Here is a 19132-nt window from a genome sequence, read left to right as displayed (position 1 = left end):
CTCAAGTTTGATCAAAAGCTTGGAGTGAGATCACATGCGGTTAGGGGAGGAGCCATAATGTAGCCCCGCCCCCACCTGTCCCCGCCCCCCAATTTTACCCATTGTTCATAATTAACCAGCACAAATTGAAATTATAACAATTGGTAAATCTGATAAATGACAGAGCAATTCATCACATCAAATATACTATTTAATGTTATATTTCAAAATATACAAAAATATAACAAATTGCTCCAAACAGTTTGGAAAAACAAATCTTTTTGCATTTTGAATGTGTCTAGTCGAAATGGTATAATGATTTATTGTGTGGTGGGACATTGTGAATAAATTACATATTAGAGTATTAAGGTGTGTGTTTGTGTTTGTGTGTGTGTGTACACAAGAGCAGGGCTGGACTGGGACAAAAAAAATCGGCCCTGGCATTTTGGCCCAGACTGGCCCACTATATGATCATAAACACCACCCATCTTTGCACGCCCTTAAATATATGCATACCATCTCCTATTCCTTAAAACCACTAATGCCACGTAATGAGTGAGTAGGAACGAGTGAGAGTTAACAGATGAAATAAGTAAAAATTTGACATTTATTAATACAGTTGAACTATACTCCACAGTGGTGAATCCTAAAACAAGCTAAGCTACATAGCAATACCAGTGTTTCTTACAGGATTTTTGGTAAAACTGTGGTGGGTGGACCTCGGTCCTTCTAGGGAGAGAGCTAAGAAAATTTTGTGCATTTTAATGTTAAATTCATCAATCTGGTGCACTTTGAGAGTTCAAAATTACAAGCTCCAACCCATATTCAGTGTGCAAATTAAACAAAGATAAATTCAAACCTCTTTTAGTTACAGTGTCTACTTACATTACACCTACTACATAATAATGTTATAATATTAATCCAATGACAGTAATAGCCATATTTTGTAAAAACAAATGCACTAAAAAATAAAGGAAACAAAGGAAATAAAGGATTTGTACCAATTTCTATACTTGAAAGAGATAAGCACATGATCTTTTATTTTGACGCAAACTGCATCAAGCTTTTATTTTGGCGGAAAACATGGTTTACAAACGCGTCTCATTAGATTTCTAGTGAATTGCGGTAATCGTCAACTATGCAGATGTGGAAATAATCTGTAACTGGGTTATGGGTTCCTACACTCATGACATGGCCTAAGTGTTTTGAAAGTAGTTCTGCTTACCGTAGGCTCTACACTTTCTCATCTCTCTCCTCCTCCTCACTATCATCATCATCACAGGAGTTGATGAAGGTAAAAAAACATACTGTATATTTTAACACAGTTTACAGTGTCTGCTTTAAGGGCCTGTTTCTATTTGTTCACGCTATTTCTCTGCACATTCCTTGCGTTTCTTCTCCATCTCGCTGACTATTTTGACAGATACACAGTGACACTGCTGCACACTCGCTCACTCGTTTAAAGTTGTGATTGGGCCAGCCCAGTGCCAATCAAGAAAAGATCCAATGGGCCGCTGATCTACGTGTTTCATGGGCTGGTCTATCAGAAAAAAAACTAACGCTGACTTTTTTTGACCAATGCATTACACCAGCGCGTTCGCGCGATGTTGTTGGTTACCTAGTAACGAGCACACTTTGTGTGCGTGCACCTCGTATACAACGTTATATATAAAGCTTGTAGGACAACTTGGTTGGCATTGCCTTTTCAGCGTGAGAAATACATGGTGTGGCGTGTGAGCGTGTGAACTGGTTGAATTGCGTGTGTCTCACGGCCAATGCGTGAGACTTGAGAACCCTGCTTGAACATACAACTCATAGAAACTTTTACATCTCACAGTGAGATCAGAACCGGCATGGGTTTGATGGGGTCTTAAAAACCTTGCATCTACTGCAGTATTTGCAAGGCTACAGGGTTGCTCTACTGGTTTTACACTGTAACACTTGCCCAATAGACTGTTTTTTAACAGAAAAAGTGGCTTTGTTGGGTCTTTGTCTACATTATTTATAAATTCTGCTTGTGAAATATATTGTGGGGTGTTTAGTAGTGGGTGAGCATCTGACACCCTAATGCTAAATTCATCCCCTGCCCTGTGGTGGCTGAAGTTTATGTCCCTCAGTCGTTTTGGCTCAATGTTCCTGACTGTCCCTGCATTCCACCCGCGCTGCTCATCTGTACATGAAAGCCCCGTCTTCCTGGTAGTAACTGCATTCTCAACTTGTCAGGAGCACATTCATCTAATACATTACCAGAGTCTGATCTATATCCATTTGCCGTGCGTTTCAGATTGAGTCATCCCCACATCGCTTAACTAAATCGAAAAAAACATTCATCAAAAGTGATCTGATCACATTATTTTTATTAAATCACAGATAAAAACAAAATGAGCATTTTGTTTCTTCATACCTTTTAAAGGATAGCTGCTGTATGACTGCACATTCTCCCTAATCCAGCAATACATGAACATCCGACAATCTCTATCACCCCTGACTGCTGCAGCATAACCCAAGCAATAAGCTTAGGCTGGTTAGCAGTTTGACTCCTGTCTACCTCTGCTTTCAAAAAGACATAGTCTCTGTGCTTCAGTAAATAAATGCGCCCGACTTTATTACTTAAGAAGTAATTGAAGGCCTCTGTGCTTTTGTAATTGCGCATCTCCTTATGATCTACACCCTCCGAAAAGATAAAATAATTAATAATGTCAATATGGCTAACTCCTGGCCATAGCTTCATGTCATCCACCCACTGCTGTGAGTGGAGGCAAGGCTAATTTGCATATTCATAGAACCGCTTATACTAAATGAGGCAAGGGTGTCTAGTTGTCCAGGCATGTTTTTCAGAAATCTAAACACTTTAATTTCCAAAAGAAAGGTTTGTTTCGGGCCAGAGGGAACACCCAACTACCGAGCAACAAGGACCTAAAGGGGGTCGCACACCAGATGAGAAGCGCAGCGCCACGTCTTTAAAATTCCAACACATTATTTTCTGAGTGTACACACACCGGCGGCGCCCATCTACAGCTCAGGACCTTGCGCCACAGAGCGCCATTTACATAGTTTTATATTCAATTAACATTATATTTTTCTCAAATCGTCGTTAATGTATATACTGACTTCACTCTGTGCTGCAAGATACATTAGTTTTACATTAATTTACAGAAATCAGCTGTGTGGATGAAAATGATCGGATTTTCAAGTGAGATTCTCAATTAATTCAGTTAATGTACGTCCTGAGGTGAAGTGTTCAGACTGCATACTTAGCAACGATTGTATTTAATTGTACAGTACAATCATAACATAGTACAGACATCATCTTAATTTCATAATGTCCTTAAACATAACAATATTGCTGGCCATAAACTGAGAAAGTGCGCATCCGGTGTGTGATTCCTCATATTGTCCTAGAAGCGACGCGATGCGGCGCTGTGCTTCTCATCCAGTGTGCGACCCCCTTCATTTTAATTTGGACATTTTAAATAGCAAGATTAAATAAATTATCATGTAGCCTACATCAAGCACATCCCGCCACTGTTCTGAATGCGCTCGACAACTAACCGGAAACGTCCAAGGAACAACGATGTCACTTAAACCGGCGAATAGCCATTGAAGTGGTCTATAGATATTTGGTGATTATTTATTTTTCCTTCCTTTTTGATTTTCTTCAAACAGCAGCCATCATCAAACCTGACAACCATATAAAAACCATATAAGCGAATCAAAAGTCTCTTTTAAAAGCCACCCACACCCCGAATTTGAATCACTACATAGGCAGCAACTCGCAAGAATAAAACAAAACAAAAAACATTTATACCTATTTTTTTTTAGACTCAAATTAACTTAATATGTCCATATTTTTCAAATTTGTTAAAAACACACAGACTCTTATATGTATTTCAATTCGGACACATTAACTCTGCTTTATGAACTCATACACTCTTTTTAGCATGTTTGTTTTCATCACATTTGTAACAATTTTAATGCAGGGATTATCTGGTAAAAATAGTACATTTCAATGCACGTTTGTGATTTTAGACAGCAGAGTGTGAACAGGACTTTTAATTTGGTGCGGTGACATGACGTCATAAGGCTGCGCTGCGCTCATTCATCTGTTGGGATTCGACTAAAGAAAGGTTTGTTTCAAGAATTTAATGTTTAAATCGGTAGAAACCGTGCATATTTTTGTGAGAAAAGCTCATCCACACATTAGAAACAGTAAACTTGCGTCTCATTTCACTTCCTCTATCGTGAATCAGTTTATCATAAACACGAATTCAGTCACTGGTCAGTAGTGATGGAGTAACCGAGCTTCTCGATACTCCGAGTCAATTGAATCAAATACTTTACAAAATGATTCATTGATTCGAATAGTTTGAATCACGACACATGAACGAGAACAACAAATGTGTAATGACAACTTTTACAAACCAACTGCTAATGTTTTCATTAAACTGTAATCATTTAAATATAGGCTAATCTATAATTCATTAAAAACCAAATGTAGATCATAAATATCTAAATGTGAAGTGCCAGTATAATTTGTGTTCTTATATTAGTTTGCAGAGTTCGTTTTGAGTGTTTTATACTCTAATCACAGATGATTTAAGTCCATTAACTCTCTCTCTGACTGGACTGACTCTCTTACCAGTGAACTGAACTACTGATCTAGAGCTTACTGAGACACTCAGAGATTTAGTGTGGATTTATTTTTCTTTCTGTTAATTCTCATCTTAAACAGGACAAACACACAGAAAAACTCCTGGTGAAGCGACTGAGATCAACGTGACTATTATAAAGATGGCGTTTATTAAAGAGGAGACTGAAGACATAAATATGGCGTTTATTAAAGAGGAGATTGAAGACAAGATGGCGTTTATCAAAGAGGAGATTGAAGACATGGGGATTGAAGAAACATTCAGAGTCAAACATGAAGAAACTGAGGAACACACAGGTTGGTTTAATTCTCAAAGCTGAATTCAGTCATTTCATCCTTATTAAAATGTCTCTCTACAGAAATAGAGAATATACAGAAGTATAATCACACGGACTGATTAATACACAAGTAGCCTAAACAAAAGAATTATTCTGTTTAACATTTAACCCAATATCTACTTCTGAATAGAGAGCAATGAAAAAGTCTTTTTTTCTTCTTCTTCTTCAAAAGTGCTCTACTAACATTTTAACACATTTTAACAAAAAAAAAAACTTTTATAGGGAAAAATTTTAATGTTCTATAAAATGTATCATTGTACTTCTATAGTACAATATTCTCAATACATTGCAGATATGCTCACTGAATATAAACCCAACAGATTGCTCAGATCATTAGGATCATATCAGCTAGAAATACCAAGGGTTCACTCTAAGCATGGCGAATCTGCTTTTAGCTATTATGCCAGCCACAGCTGGAACCAGCTTCCAGAGGAGATCAGACGTGCTCCTACTGTAGTCACATTCAAATCCAGACTCAAAACACTTCTGTTTAGCTATGCATTTACTGAATGAGCACTGTGCCACTGTTCGTCCGACTGTTTGTACTGTATTTTATTTTTTATTTTCTAAACTGTTTTAATTATTCTTATTTATTTTTATTATTTTTATTTTTCTATGTAAAGCACTTTGAATTGCCATTGTGTATGAAATGTGCTATATAAATAAACTTGCCTTGCCTTGCCTAGTATCATACTGAACTAGAGGGATTTTGTTTAATCCCAAACTGACTGATTTTTGCGGCCTAAAATGTCTAATTTCGCAGCGGCTTTTCTCAAAATTTGCGCTGTTTCTTGTGTAGTTTTTCAGTGAAAATACACAACAGTCAACATTCTTCTAACCATTTTATTACTTTTCTGACCTCAAGAACCATTGGGTTCTGTTATTTCTAAAAGGAGATCAGTGATATTAACTTAAAAATATAATTTCAACATTTTATTTCGTAACACCAAAAAATATATATATATATTTATTGCACAGGATTTTTGTGAAACTGGGGTTGTCAAGTCCTCTAGAGGAGTCTATGCTCCCCCTTTAGAAAATGTTGTATATTTTAAAGGTATCAATCAATTTTTTATAGCCTATGTATCCAATATGATACAACAGGATTTTGAGCAACATTTATTTGTTCATCTCTCAATCATTATGTAGGCCTATTGCATTGCATTGTGTTTTGCACCCCCACAATAAAAATTATAGAGCTTTCATCATAAAACGAACTATTTAAATATCATCTTACCAAGACGTGTTACTGGGAGATATAGTGACCAATGATATTTATATGCATTTTATGTAGCCTAAGTTGTCAGCTATATTGTTATAAAGATCTCATTGATTCAAGTCGTACTCACTGCAGTCAAATGACGTCCAGCTCTTTCTCTCTAGATCTTGGACATAAATAATAGCTGCACTAAATAGCTATTTTTAAAATATAAAAATTGAGCTTCCCTCCATATTCTCAGCATATCATGGGCCATAAAAACCTGGGATATTAAATACATGACAAACTTTTTTTCTTTTATATTTTGTCTAAAGGTAAAAAAAATCTTCAGTATAATAGTAAAATCGATCATAACTTCAGTAAACTATGGAGTGCCGCAAGGATCTGTGTTAGGCCCTCTATTATTCTCAGTATATATGCTGCCACTTGGAAATATTATAAGGAAACATGGAATTAGTTTCCATTGTTATGCTGATGACACTCAAATATATATTTCAACACGGCCGGATGAAAACGCTAAATTATCCAAATTGACAGAGTGTGTTAAAGATATAAAAGATTGGATGACGCGTAATTTTCTTTTATTAAATCCAGACAAGACAGAGGTACTACTTATTGGTTCAAAAAAACGCCCACAAAACCTCTCACAATACAACTTTAATATAGTAGGATGTCCTGTTACTTTATCCTCCACAGTAAAAGACCTGGGGGTTATACTAGACTGCAACCTGTCTTTTGAAAATAATATTTCATATGTTACAAAAACAGCCTTTTTCCACCTTAGAAACATTGCTAAGCTACGTAACATGCTATCAGTTTCTGATGCAGAAAAGTTAGTTCATGCGTTCATGACCTCGAGACTGGATTACTGTAATGCTTTATTAGCCGGTTGTCCTGCATCCTCAATAAACAAGCTACAGTTAGTCCAAAATGCAGCCGCCAGAGTTCTTACTAGATCAAGAAAATATGATCATATAACACCGATTTTATCATCACTGCATTGGTTACCTATAAAGTCCCGTATGGTCATACCTAGGATATCCAGAACCACCAAAGGAGGGAGAGCATTTTCACATTTAGCTCCAAAACTCTGGAATAGCCTTCCTGATACTGTTCGTTGCTCAGACTCGCTGTCCCAGTTTAAAACTAGATTAAAGACGCATCTCTTCAGCCAGGCATTCATATAATATTTTTAATCTTACAGTTAAATCTGGTCTCTAGTTCATAAACGCCAGAGGAGAACTGGCCCCCGACTGAGCCTGGGTTCTCCCAAGTTTTTTTTTCTCCATTAGGTCACTTGATGGAGTTTTTCGGTTCCTTGCCACTGTTGCCGTTGGCTTGCTCAGTTGGGGAAATTTTGGGGATATTTAATTTTATCAATCAATAAATTCCACTAGAAACAAACCTTGTTGTATTATTTTAATTTAATACTGTGAAGCTGCTTTGATACAATCTGTATTGTGAAAAGCGCTATACAAATATACTTGACTTGACTTGACTTGACTTGACTTATTTCAGGCTTTACAGGGTTGATAAGTTAAGCCCTATTCAGACGGGATTAGTTTTGCAAGGGTAGATGAAGTAATGTAATTTTACCAAAGGACGTCTGTAATAATAATGGCCAATTCACACGGGATAAGAAATCTCAGTAAAACTGGCAGAAGTGGGAGGGGTAACTTGGTTTTTTGCACCGCCGTCATCTTCCTGTATTAGGCTGCTTCCTGATATCACGTGCGCAAACAGATATATAACCTATAACAGTTAGGTCTGGTCTAACGATGTCTTAATTAAATTCTGCTCGGATTCTGTTTCTGTAAAAAAGGCAATTACCTAAAATAGAAGTTTTATGCCTCTCACAAGTGCTTTCGACCTTCTTTTTGATATGAATGCTGTGGTAAACACTTGAGTTTTGCCACAGACTTGATGTGCCACCGCCTAGAACTGAATGCTTTTTCATGTGCCTCCATACTTTGAAAAAGTGCAGAAAAATACTTTTAAACAGGAAATTACGGAATATTTACGTACATTTACAGCCGGGATTAGTATTACCCGAGGTCATTTTTCTGGACCTTTTCACAGAAGGTAAAAGTCGCCGTAATCTTTACTGACATTGTCAGTGATGATTACTGAGATGCACATTCGGACGGGACTAAAATCACTGACAAGCTCTGGTGATAATTACTTTACCCCACCTCTCCATGTTAAAGCTATAATATGTAAGAATTTTGTAATTAAAATATTAAAAAATCACTTGCAAAGTGTGATATATTTCCTGCAGTTGTGTAAAGTTCCCAAAGATTTTTAATTTCAGAGAAATTCCCATTTTAAATAATGGCTCGACCCTGACTCCCTGTTCACTTATCGCCTGTCAAGTGACGTAATATCCGCGTTATCCCTGGTTTCCACTCGTACTGCCATACATAGTAACCATGGCGACGTACGTGGACACTGCGTTACATCTAGCAGCACGCTCACGCTGTTGTTGTTTTGTTCAAACATTATGGACCATGGCAAGCAGACTTTGGGACAAAAGAACTAAATCGAGGATTAATATCAGCGTGTCATTTTCGAGATGCTGAGAGCTCCACGTCCGTGACAAACTTGACAGAGACGCCTCTCTTGTATGTACTTTATTAGACAGGTGAGCAAATGTACATAAAACTAATCAGTTATATAGCTCAACATGATGAAATGTTAGAATATGATCAGTATGTTATTCTAATGTTGATCTAGCTTACTGCTAGTCTCATACAGAAACTAACACATAGAATAACATAACTTTCAACACACTCAATTGCAGTTTAGTGTGATAGTGTAGAGCAAGTGAAACAGCGCTGCGTTTCCTCACAAGTTTCATTCATCTAATAAACTGACCTGTGTGAGTAGTAATTCAGCACTTGCGGGTAACGTTAGTTCGGTAGAATTAAATGTCCTCATTCCTTTATATCTGCGGGACTCGCATGTGGCGCTGATATCTGTCTCTTATTAGCAATCACGCCCTGCTTCCTACCACAGTCATGTTAAAAACATCAATGTATTCACTCATCTATAAACATTATTAGATCCTTCAGCATGACGACAAGTCCCATCATTCCGCTTATCACTCCGTCATCAATCTATGCCTTTGTTATTGTAAGAGGTTAGCAACCCTATAGCGGCAATTTTTTTTACATATTGTAGCTTTAAGCCAATCCAGTCCGAATAGGGCTTAAGTATTTCTACAATATAACAAAAAGAACCTTAAACAACAGTGGTCTACTTTTAAAGAATACACAAAATGTATAAAATAAACAAATGTTTCAAATAGATCAAAGTGCAAAAGAACATAACATAACTATAAAGAATCAGTACACAAGTCAGAAAGGTGTAGTAGCCTGCTGTCTTTATATTACTGAATTTTCATTCTACTTGCCTTGTTCCTTTTTGCTACTTGCGTATTGACTTGGAAGTAGCAGACGTCTTTTTGACGGGTGATTGCCATGGTGAATCGTAATTTGGAGCTCCATTGATTATGGCTTTTCATAGTCGGGGTGCACGCTTTTAAATCCGAGTCAACCTACTCAACTGAGCTGCTCTGAAACTCAGATCAAGTTTTAACTCAGAGTTGGCTGAACCTCCTTATTGAAACGGGCCCCAGGACCATTGGGTCCTACAGTACCATTGTACCATGTAAAAACATGGCTGCCATTTAATTGCAAAACCATTTAAATCTGCAATGGTTTTGCATATTAACACTATAGCCGCTTTTCCACCGAAATTACCCGGAACAATTTGTCCCAGGAACTTTTTTCCCAGGAACCTTTTTTGCCCCAGACCGGTTGCTTTCTGCGTTTACACCGCGGTCTAAAGTACCGGGAAGGTAAACTGCGCGCAACTGCTCCTCCCAGTCTGCGACGGACAGTAATCAGTTTTGAGCGCCACATTTATAAGTATGGAGGAGATTCAAACTGTGCTGCAGTTATTGGTTTACTAACGAGGTAATTAACATAACAAAATAGACGAGCACTGATACTAAAGCGTGTTCAGAAAGCTCGTATGCGTATACAATTAGACAAGGTACGTTGTGAGATGACTGGGACGAACGCGCAAAAATTTCCTTTTGCGCAAATACTCTTAAAAAAAAGCCTGAACCCCGTCTATCAATCATAAATAGTGACAGTCTTGTAAATAGTTGTTTGTTACCAACCTCAATGCGCTATTTCAATCCTGTTATAGTAAATTTGTAACATGGTTTGCCTTGCAATAGATGACAATGTGTAAACATAATGACTTAATATTAAAAGCTGTGGCAGAAAAGAGACGAGCACTGATAAAGCGTGTTCAGAGCTCGTAATGCTAACGTTAGATATAAAATTGTATGTTATCAGCTATTGCGGACATTGGCCGTGACATGGCTGTGACGAACGCGCAGAAAGTTTCCTCTTCCACAAATACCCAAATAATAAAGCCTGAAACTCGTCGCCAGTCCCCCAGTTTTTTTTATTAAATTCCATATTTGCAGACAGACAACTTTACTGCATGAAGCCACTTTTTAAAAGGGAGGTTAAAAATAAAGAAAATGCTGCGTGGAGTCATCCAACCAAAATGCGGCGTGAACACAACCAATCAGCTTGTGCAGCGCACAAGTCCCACCCCTGAAAGTTCCTGAACTTTGAAAAAGTACTACCTCATGAGCAGGGACTATCGGAGGGGGAAATATTTACCCGGAACTTCATTTAGACCCTGGTTCCTGCGGTGTAAACACATCGAGTACCAGCCCAAAGTTCCTAGTTCCTGGGGAAAGTTCCTGCGGTGGAAACGCGGCTCAAGTAAAATTCTTTGTCCCGTACAAGTGGATCTTTAGAGACAGGTGGATTTTTGCTCCGCCTTTGAGAAAATGAAAGCTCAGGTGGGCCAATCTGGAATCTTCCCAATATGTCGTCATACGGGGAAAGGTTACCTCCCCTTTCTCTGCTTTGCCTGCCCAGAGAATTTGGCCCGCCCATGAGAAAATGAGCTAAGCGAGCGCGATATTGGTTTTTCTTCGAGAGACATCATGGCTTGCAAACGAGCGAAGCATGGCAGTTGCTCAGTGTTTGGATGTACAAATGAACACAAAAGTATTTTTTTAGTTCCTTCATCCGAGCCTCTGAAGAACCAGTGGGTTATTATTTTTTTTCTCTGGAAATGCGCCGACACAACTTACCAAAGTTTTGTATGGTCCAAACATTTCACCGACGACTGTTTCCTCAACTTGGGCCAATACAGAGCTGGCCTTGCTGAACGTCTGAAAATAAATCGATCGAGCTACCAATTTCTGATGTTTAATTGTTCAAGTTTTGACAGATATTCTTTCTCTCAAAGTCGTTCAATACTGTTTATGCGTCAGTAAATCAAGCCAGTGACTACAAGATCAACTTCACATCGTTTCTCTTAGTAGGAAGAAAATAATTTTACTTAAACTGTGATTAATATACAGAAAGCGATCAAAGAACAATCCCTTTCCAATCGCCCAAGCTGTCAATCACACAGCGCGAGTTTATCTGGACACTTGCCAAAACTCGTTATGAAATCAATGACGCTGTTACACTGCACAACGAAGCTCTTACTGTATTTACATCATGTTTGCATTGGTGAAATCATTAGTGAGAGTGCAGAAACTGCGTTGCAATAAGATCTTCATTCACGCGATCAACAGGCTGTCATCTGCTCAATGCTCATCACTGCAACCTTTTATGCGATGGGAATAGATCTAAATACTTTAAAAACTTCTCACGATTTGTGAATCTCGATAGCTGTAATGGTAAAAATGTATAATAGCTGTACTAGTAAAAAATATTCGAGAGTCCACATGTAATGCTAGTTATTTCATATGCAAGCATGTCAGCCAATCACAGCAGTGGGCGTTTACACTGAAGTCTCACAGCGGACACGCCCCTTCAAACAGAGCGTTAAAATCAGAGGCTAAAATCAGGCTTGGAAAAATGCCTTTTATTTCTAAATTCTGACAATTTTTTATCTGAAACACATGCTAACATTATAAAGGCACCACAGGAAACATTATTAAATAATCCATGCCATGGGACCTTTAAGTTGCCATCCACCACCAGCATTTTTATTGATTTTCACTTTCGTCAATGGCAGGAGAGCATTGTGTCATAAATGAGTGATAATCTCATCATTGGTGGGGAAAGAGTTAAGAACCACTGTTCCTGGGTGATAAAGATTTTTTAAATTAAAACTTTTTATCAAAATCAAATAAAACATTAAGGATGTACTTACACTAGGCCAGGGGTTCCCAACCTTTTTTGTGCCAGGGACCAGCATATTCATAAAAAAAATTCCAGGGACCAGTTGTCAATTTTAAGATGCATCGTTTGGAACATATCACTGTGTAAAACAGTAATAGCCTATCATTTATTTGCATATAATGAACTAGGTGGCAACAAAGGCTACTTGTATGAATATACCAATCTTTTTAAACTTTCAGACCGGTTCACAAAATTTTTCCCTTTTCTGCCATACAATTAGGCTAGGTCTACTTCAAAAGCAACTCACACAGCACTCACTCACTAGCAGGTGGCAGTAATGGCAAATTGTATGAAAATACCAGTCCATTTCACCTGTCAAATCTCTCCAGAACCACTAAAGACAATCACTTCAACAGCAACTTTGTTTTCAATCACCAACAGGTGACAACAAAGGCTAATTGTATGAAAATAAGAGCCAGTTTCAACAGTCAGTTTCAGAACAGACAGTTTCAGAATACAATAGCAAACACATAACTTAGTGATTTCAGCCAATCATTTTTAAAAGTATAAAATTAGAGATTAAGCTTTAACCTTTAACAAAAAATACCAGATCAGACCAATGAGAACAAAACTATTTTAATGTGAGCATGAACTGCTTATTGATATTACTACATAGCTGTGCACAAGACAAGCTGTTCTTCCTGAGCATCCATAAAAAACATATGCATCCAAAACAATGCACACAAATTCCAGGATACAATAAAACGAAATTTAAAAAGGTCTGCTTCACAAATATGAACGAAAACCAGCTTACAGTTTTTCACCACAAATAACACAACGGATTTGGCGCCACGGAATCGCCTGTTGTCGTAAATCCAATGTAGGCCTACAGGTACGAGGTATCGTATATATGAAGCTTGACTTTTTTTCTTTCTCTCTCTCGCTATTTTCAAGTTGGTCATTGCCTTTTCTTTTACCAGAACTGTCCGCAATGAAATTAGCCATTGAAAAAAAAATATCGCGGCCCGCTCATCTCTCCACTTCCCTGTCACTTCAGGTGCAGCTCGCTTTTTTGCAGTCCGTTCAGATATGACGCGTTGCTAAGCAATCGCAAGGCGCTCAAATAAACACATTTTAATCTATTTATTGTTTAGTTTTTGGATTAAATAACATGACGTCATAGCACTTAAAAAGCATTTAAAAAAGACAATTATTATTATTATAAAAAAAAAAACAACAAAAAAAAAACATTATTCTGGGAATATTTCAAGGCCCGGTACTAACGAGTCCACGGACCGGCACCGGTCCGGGGACCGGGGGTTGGGAATCACTGCACTAGGCGATCTGAACCGTGCCCCAAAACGTTTGACCCCCTAAGTCTGGTTTGTTTGACTAGTGTGATTGCTCCGCAAAATGCACCAGAGCACGGAACCGCTACTAATTTTGTGTGCGCTACTGTCATCATTACGACAGCAAACATATTCTACTACTATTTGAATAGTACACTTTTCAATTAATTTGATTCACTCGAGTATATTTAGGTTTATAACGGGTCCGGTTCTCACCTTATTGATGAACAGGTATTGTAGTTTGCGATTTAAAGCTGTCAGCAAAAATGACAAATGTCTCAATCTCTCTCCTAACAAGCTTATGATCTTAATGTGATGAATAAGGGGCAAAATGTGCATTGGTGGGTTCCTAGGTCCTGGTTTTAAAACCACTGATGTATTGAGGAAGATCTATAGATGGGATGGGCAACTCTGATCAAGAATGGAGCTAAACTAAAATAGTGGTCCTCCAAGACCAAACTCGCATGCAAATTTAACCCAACCCCAAAATGTCTTTAGTCTTCAGGACTGCTTGAAAATTACAGGCAGGTGTATTTGATTAGCAATGAAACTTAACTCTGCAAGACAATGTAGGATAGAATAAGGTATAGAGCATACATGTTGTTGGTTTTGATGCTTTAAATGTCTAAATTGGATTGTCTTTTTTTTTTTTTTTTTGCCCTAGACCTGATGGCACTGAAAGAAGTGAGTCATGAACTTAATGAAAGGGAAGAAGAGAAAGAACATTATGATAAACATGATTTCATGACTGGAAAAAGATTGACACGAGCTAAAAAGACTTCCTCACAAAAAAGAGCTCAAAAGACAGGAACTAGAAGCGATTTTACCTGCCAACAGTGTGGAAAGAGTTTCAGACATAAAGGAAACCTTAATGTCCACCTGAGAATTCACACTGGAGAGAAGCCTTACACCTGCCAACAATGTGGAAAGAGTTTTAATCAACAAGGAAGTCTTATAGTCCATGTGAGAAGTCACACTAGACCAAGCCTTTTCACCTGCAAACAGTGTGGACAGAGTTTCGGAGGAAAAGGAAACCTTAAAGTCCACATGAGAATTCACACAGGTGAGAAGCCTTACACCTGCCAACAGTGTGGACAGAGTTTCAACCGAAAAGAAAACCTTCACAGGCACATGAGAATTCACACTGGAGAAAAGCCTTTCACCTGCCAACAGTGTGGAATGAGTTTCACTGAAAAAGGAAACTTTATAGCCCACAAGAAAATACACACTGTGGAGAAGCCGTACACCTGCCAACAATGTGGAAAGAGTCTCAGACATAAAGGAAACCTTAAAGCTCACATGAGAATTCATACTGGAGAGAAGCCTTACACCTGCCAACAATGTGGAAAGAGTTTCAGTCAACAAGGAAGCCTTATAGTCCACATGAGAATTCACACTGGAGAGAGTATTTTCACCTGCAAACAATGTGGAAAGAGTTTTAGTGGAAAAGGGAACCTTAAAGTCCATATGAGAATTCACACTGGAGAGAAGCCTTATACCTGCAAACAGTGTAGACAGAGTTTCACTCGAAAAGAAAGCCTTAAAGTCCACATGAGAATTCACACTGGAGAGAAGCCTTACACCTGCCAACAATGTGGAAAGACTTACACTTGGAAAAGAACCCTCACCAGGCACATGAGAATTCACACTGTAGAGAAGCCTTACATCTGCAAACTGTGTGGAGAGAGTTTTACTAGAAAAGGAAAACTTAATGCCCACATGAGAATTCACACTGGAGGGAAGCCTTACACCTGCACTCTGTGCGGGAATGGCTTCACACGGGAACAAAGCCTTAGGGAACACATGAATATTCACACTGGAGAAAATCCATTTGCATGCAATCTGTGTACAAAGAGTTTCAGACGTAAATTAACTCTTAATTACCACATGAGAATTCACACTGGAGAGAAGCCATTCAAATGTGCTCAATGTGAAAAGAGTTTCAGATATAAAGATAACCTTAAGTGCCACATGAGGATTCACTCGAAAGAATTTAGTTGTCGTCAGTGTGGAAAGAGTTTCACAAATAGGAAACACCATAAGAATCATGTAATAACTCACACAAGAGAGAAGTTCCCATGTCTTCAGTGTGAGGAGAGTTTCCCATATCAAAGAAACCTGAAACTGCATTTGCAAACTCATTCTGGAAAGTAATTGCTGTGTTTATCTGTGTGACAAGGTTCAAAGGAGCAATTTCAAAAATCTTTCTCTTGTCATCACGCTTACAGATATACCTGAAAACTCATGCAGATCTGAGGCTCTGCAATTTAAAATGGAACCAGTAAATATGTATCTGTGTGAAATGATGGCTATATTCACATATCTGATTTTCCATAAAAAATGTTTTGATGTCTTTTTTTTCTGTGTGAGTATATTCACATGACTTTTAAATGTGGCCTGTATCAGATACTCATCTTCTACAAGACTCCAGCCTGGAATGTTCAGCACAAGTGATTCACCCGATGTGTACATCCACACCTGACCATCTCCTTTGCACTTGTCACAGTCCTCCTGTATTTTTAGTTTCTTAGTAGAGACTGTTGTTTAGATATATTTTCTGTTCTTTTGTTTCAGTTCACATTTCTTGTGTCTATAGTTACGAATCATGTTTCAATGGTTTCACTTGTCTTGTTTAGTTCCTTGTTTATCCCTTTGTATTTATGATATATGATGGCACCTGCGTGTTTGTCAGCATGTCGTCTGGCTTTGGAGTTTCTTTGTTTGTTTATGTGCATTATGTACCTGTTCAGCTCTAGGCCTGCTTTTGGTGCTTTTTTGGCAAATGGTAACTCCATGTTTTGTTATGATCGTCAAGCTCTTATTAGCATTCGGATGTTTTATTGGCATTGGTCCCCCGGGACTCTGTTGTTATGGATTCACTCCTCCTCCGTCTTTACTTTAGGTTCCCATGGAGCTGCTTCGGTAACTTTGTTGCCACCAAAGGAAGAAAGAAAGTCATTTGAAATGTGGAAAATAAATCTAAAGCCCTCTTTACACCTGGTATTAAGATGCATTTAGGTTGATTGGATCACAAGTAGATGAGGGAGACACATTCCCGTTTACAGCTGATGTTTTAATCTGTCTCTTTTGTCCACTGTCAAGTCAAGTCAAGTCAAGTCATCTTCATTTATATAGCGCTTTTAACAATATAGATTGTTCCAAAGTGGCTTTATAGTGATAATAGGAAATTAAAGTAACAGAGATTGTTTTGGCTTTATAGCAGGTCTAGAATAAAAGTCATTTTCGAGCTAAAATTTGTTTTGATTGATTTACTTCCGTCACAACGATCATTGTTTATTAACTTAGGGGCCACTAACACAACACCATTTTAACAGAAAACTCGTCTTAAGTTCTCTCTATGCAAACTGTAAAACGCGGACCTGTGAGAACACTGATGGCGTGCACATGTGTATTAAGAGTTCAGTCTATAGGTATGCGCGTTTGAATATATGTGCACAGGCGTGTTGTCCTTCCCTACAAACCAACCCTCAACAAACTACTTGTCTGGCCTTAAAATGTGTAATACAGAATCTTATTGCTTCAGCATAGCCGCGCAAACCGAAATTATCCCGACAACGCTTTATCTGTAGAGAGGTAAAGGGATAGGATGCCTTCACAGGGGAGAGACTAGTTGGGACTAGTCAGGACTGCATTCTCGTTGTGTCAGGCACAGGTCCTTCATCAGATCTGGATCCGGTGGACTGCGGTAAACCTCGGGATAAACAAAGAGACTAATTTTAGCGCAGATGCCATTCTTCTTATGATGTAACGAGTATATCAGGATTTATGGGAAGTGTTCCCGGTTCCGGCTGACCTAATCTATGCAGCCTAACATTGAATTATAGAAGTCTATAATGTATTATGTGTATGCTAGGTCAAAGAGATGTGTCTTTTGTCTAGCTTTGAACTGACAGTGTGTCTGCTTCCCGGACAATGTTAGGAAGACTGTTCCAAAGGTTTGGTGCTAAATAGGAGAAGGATCTACCGCCAGCAGTTGATTTTGATCTTCTAGGTATTATCAACTGGCCAGAATTTTGAGATCGCAATAGAGGGGAAGAACTATAATGTTAACGCATGTGTTTATAATGTTTCTGTTAATAAAGTTACATTTCACTTACCACCTGTCTGACTCCTCTTCCATCCGTGACAGTCATACTTCCTGGTTCTAGTAAAAACTCTAGCTGCTGCGTTGCGGACCAGCTGTAGTTTGTAAATTAAGTGTGCAGGGCAACCACCCATAAGAGCATTACAATAATAATCTAGCCATCTAGCCTCAAATGTTAGATTGGTATCTGTGTGTGTGGTCCAGTGTCCAGAGAGGACGTCTCCCGTCCCAAGACGACTCCAGTCCCCGTCCAGTGTCCAGAGACAACTACAGTCCTCAAGCCCACCCCAGAGAGGCCTTTAGTCCCCGAGCTCAGCCCAGAAATGCCAACGCTAGAGAGGCCTTCAGTCCCCAAGCTCACCCCAGAATCCATCCAGTGTCAAGAGAGGACTCCAGTCTCTGTTTCCGGTCCAGTGTCCAGAGAGGACTCCAATACCAGAGCTCACCCCAGAGAGGCCTTCAGTCCCCAAGCTCATCCCAGAACCTGTCCGGTGTCCAGAGAGGACTCCAGTCCCCGTTCAGTGTTCAGAGAGGACTCCAGTCCCCGTACAGTGTCCAGACAAGGCCACGAAGGCGAATCATCCCTGGTCTCTCAAGTTGCCGGCTTCGTCCGGCTCCCACCGTAAAAAACAAAATAATGGTTTTCTATTTTAATATGTTTTAAAATATAATTAATTTCTGTAATGCAAAGCAGAATTTTCATCAGCCATTACTCCAGTCTTAGGTTTCACATGATCCTTCAGACATCATTCTAATATGCTGATATATTATTAACGTTGAAAACTGCTGTGCTGCTTAATATTTTTTTAATAACCTGTAATGTGTTTTTCAGGATTCTTTGATGAATAAGTTATGGCTGATGAATCACAGAAATCTGCTCTGCATCACAGAAATAAATTATAATTTAAAACATATTAAAATAGAAAACCATTATTTTTTGATCAAATAAATGCAGGCTTAATGAGCATAAGAGACTTCTTTAAAAAAACATTAATCCTTCGAATCCTTCAAAATGCGGCCTGTAAATGCGTCCTTTTCTCGTGAATGCAGGATACATCAGAAGGATCCTCGGCAGCCTTGCCTACCCCACAAGTCACTGCACGCTGGAGACTACAAATTTTTTGAAATTGAGAAATTGCCAGATTACACTTTAAGTATTTAAGTATTGGGTTTCAATTTAATCAAGTAATCTAATGTATGTAATGATAAAAATGAAAAAGTATAGTAAAGGTTCAAATGTTGACTTAGCCTATATATTACCAAC

General features: G+C 38.5%; 1 protein-coding gene across 1 annotated transcript; it reads left to right on the top strand.

Annotated features, from left to right (window-relative positions):
- Nucleotides 1-4049: 4049 nt before the first annotated feature.
- LOC311289517 (uncharacterized protein) lies at nucleotides 4050-17885 on the top strand. Its single transcript, XM_084407591.1, has 3 exons — nucleotides 4050-4106; nucleotides 4712-4924; nucleotides 14428-17885. The coding sequence occupies exons 2-3, from the start codon at nucleotides 4771-4773 to the stop codon at nucleotides 15915-15917; spliced, it is 1644 nt and encodes a 547-aa protein (XP_084263717.1). The 5' UTR covers nucleotides 4050-4106; nucleotides 4712-4770; the 3' UTR covers nucleotides 15918-17885.
- Nucleotides 17886-19132: the final 1247 nt, after the last annotated feature.

Source organism: Rutilus rutilus (assembly GCF_951802725.1).
Source record: "Rutilus rutilus genome assembly, chromosome: 4".
NCBI lineage: Eukaryota > Metazoa > Chordata > Actinopteri > Cypriniformes > Leuciscidae > Rutilus > Rutilus rutilus.
The sequence above is the reverse complement of the archived record's forward strand: the minus strand, read 5'-3'. Positions and strand labels throughout refer to the sequence as shown.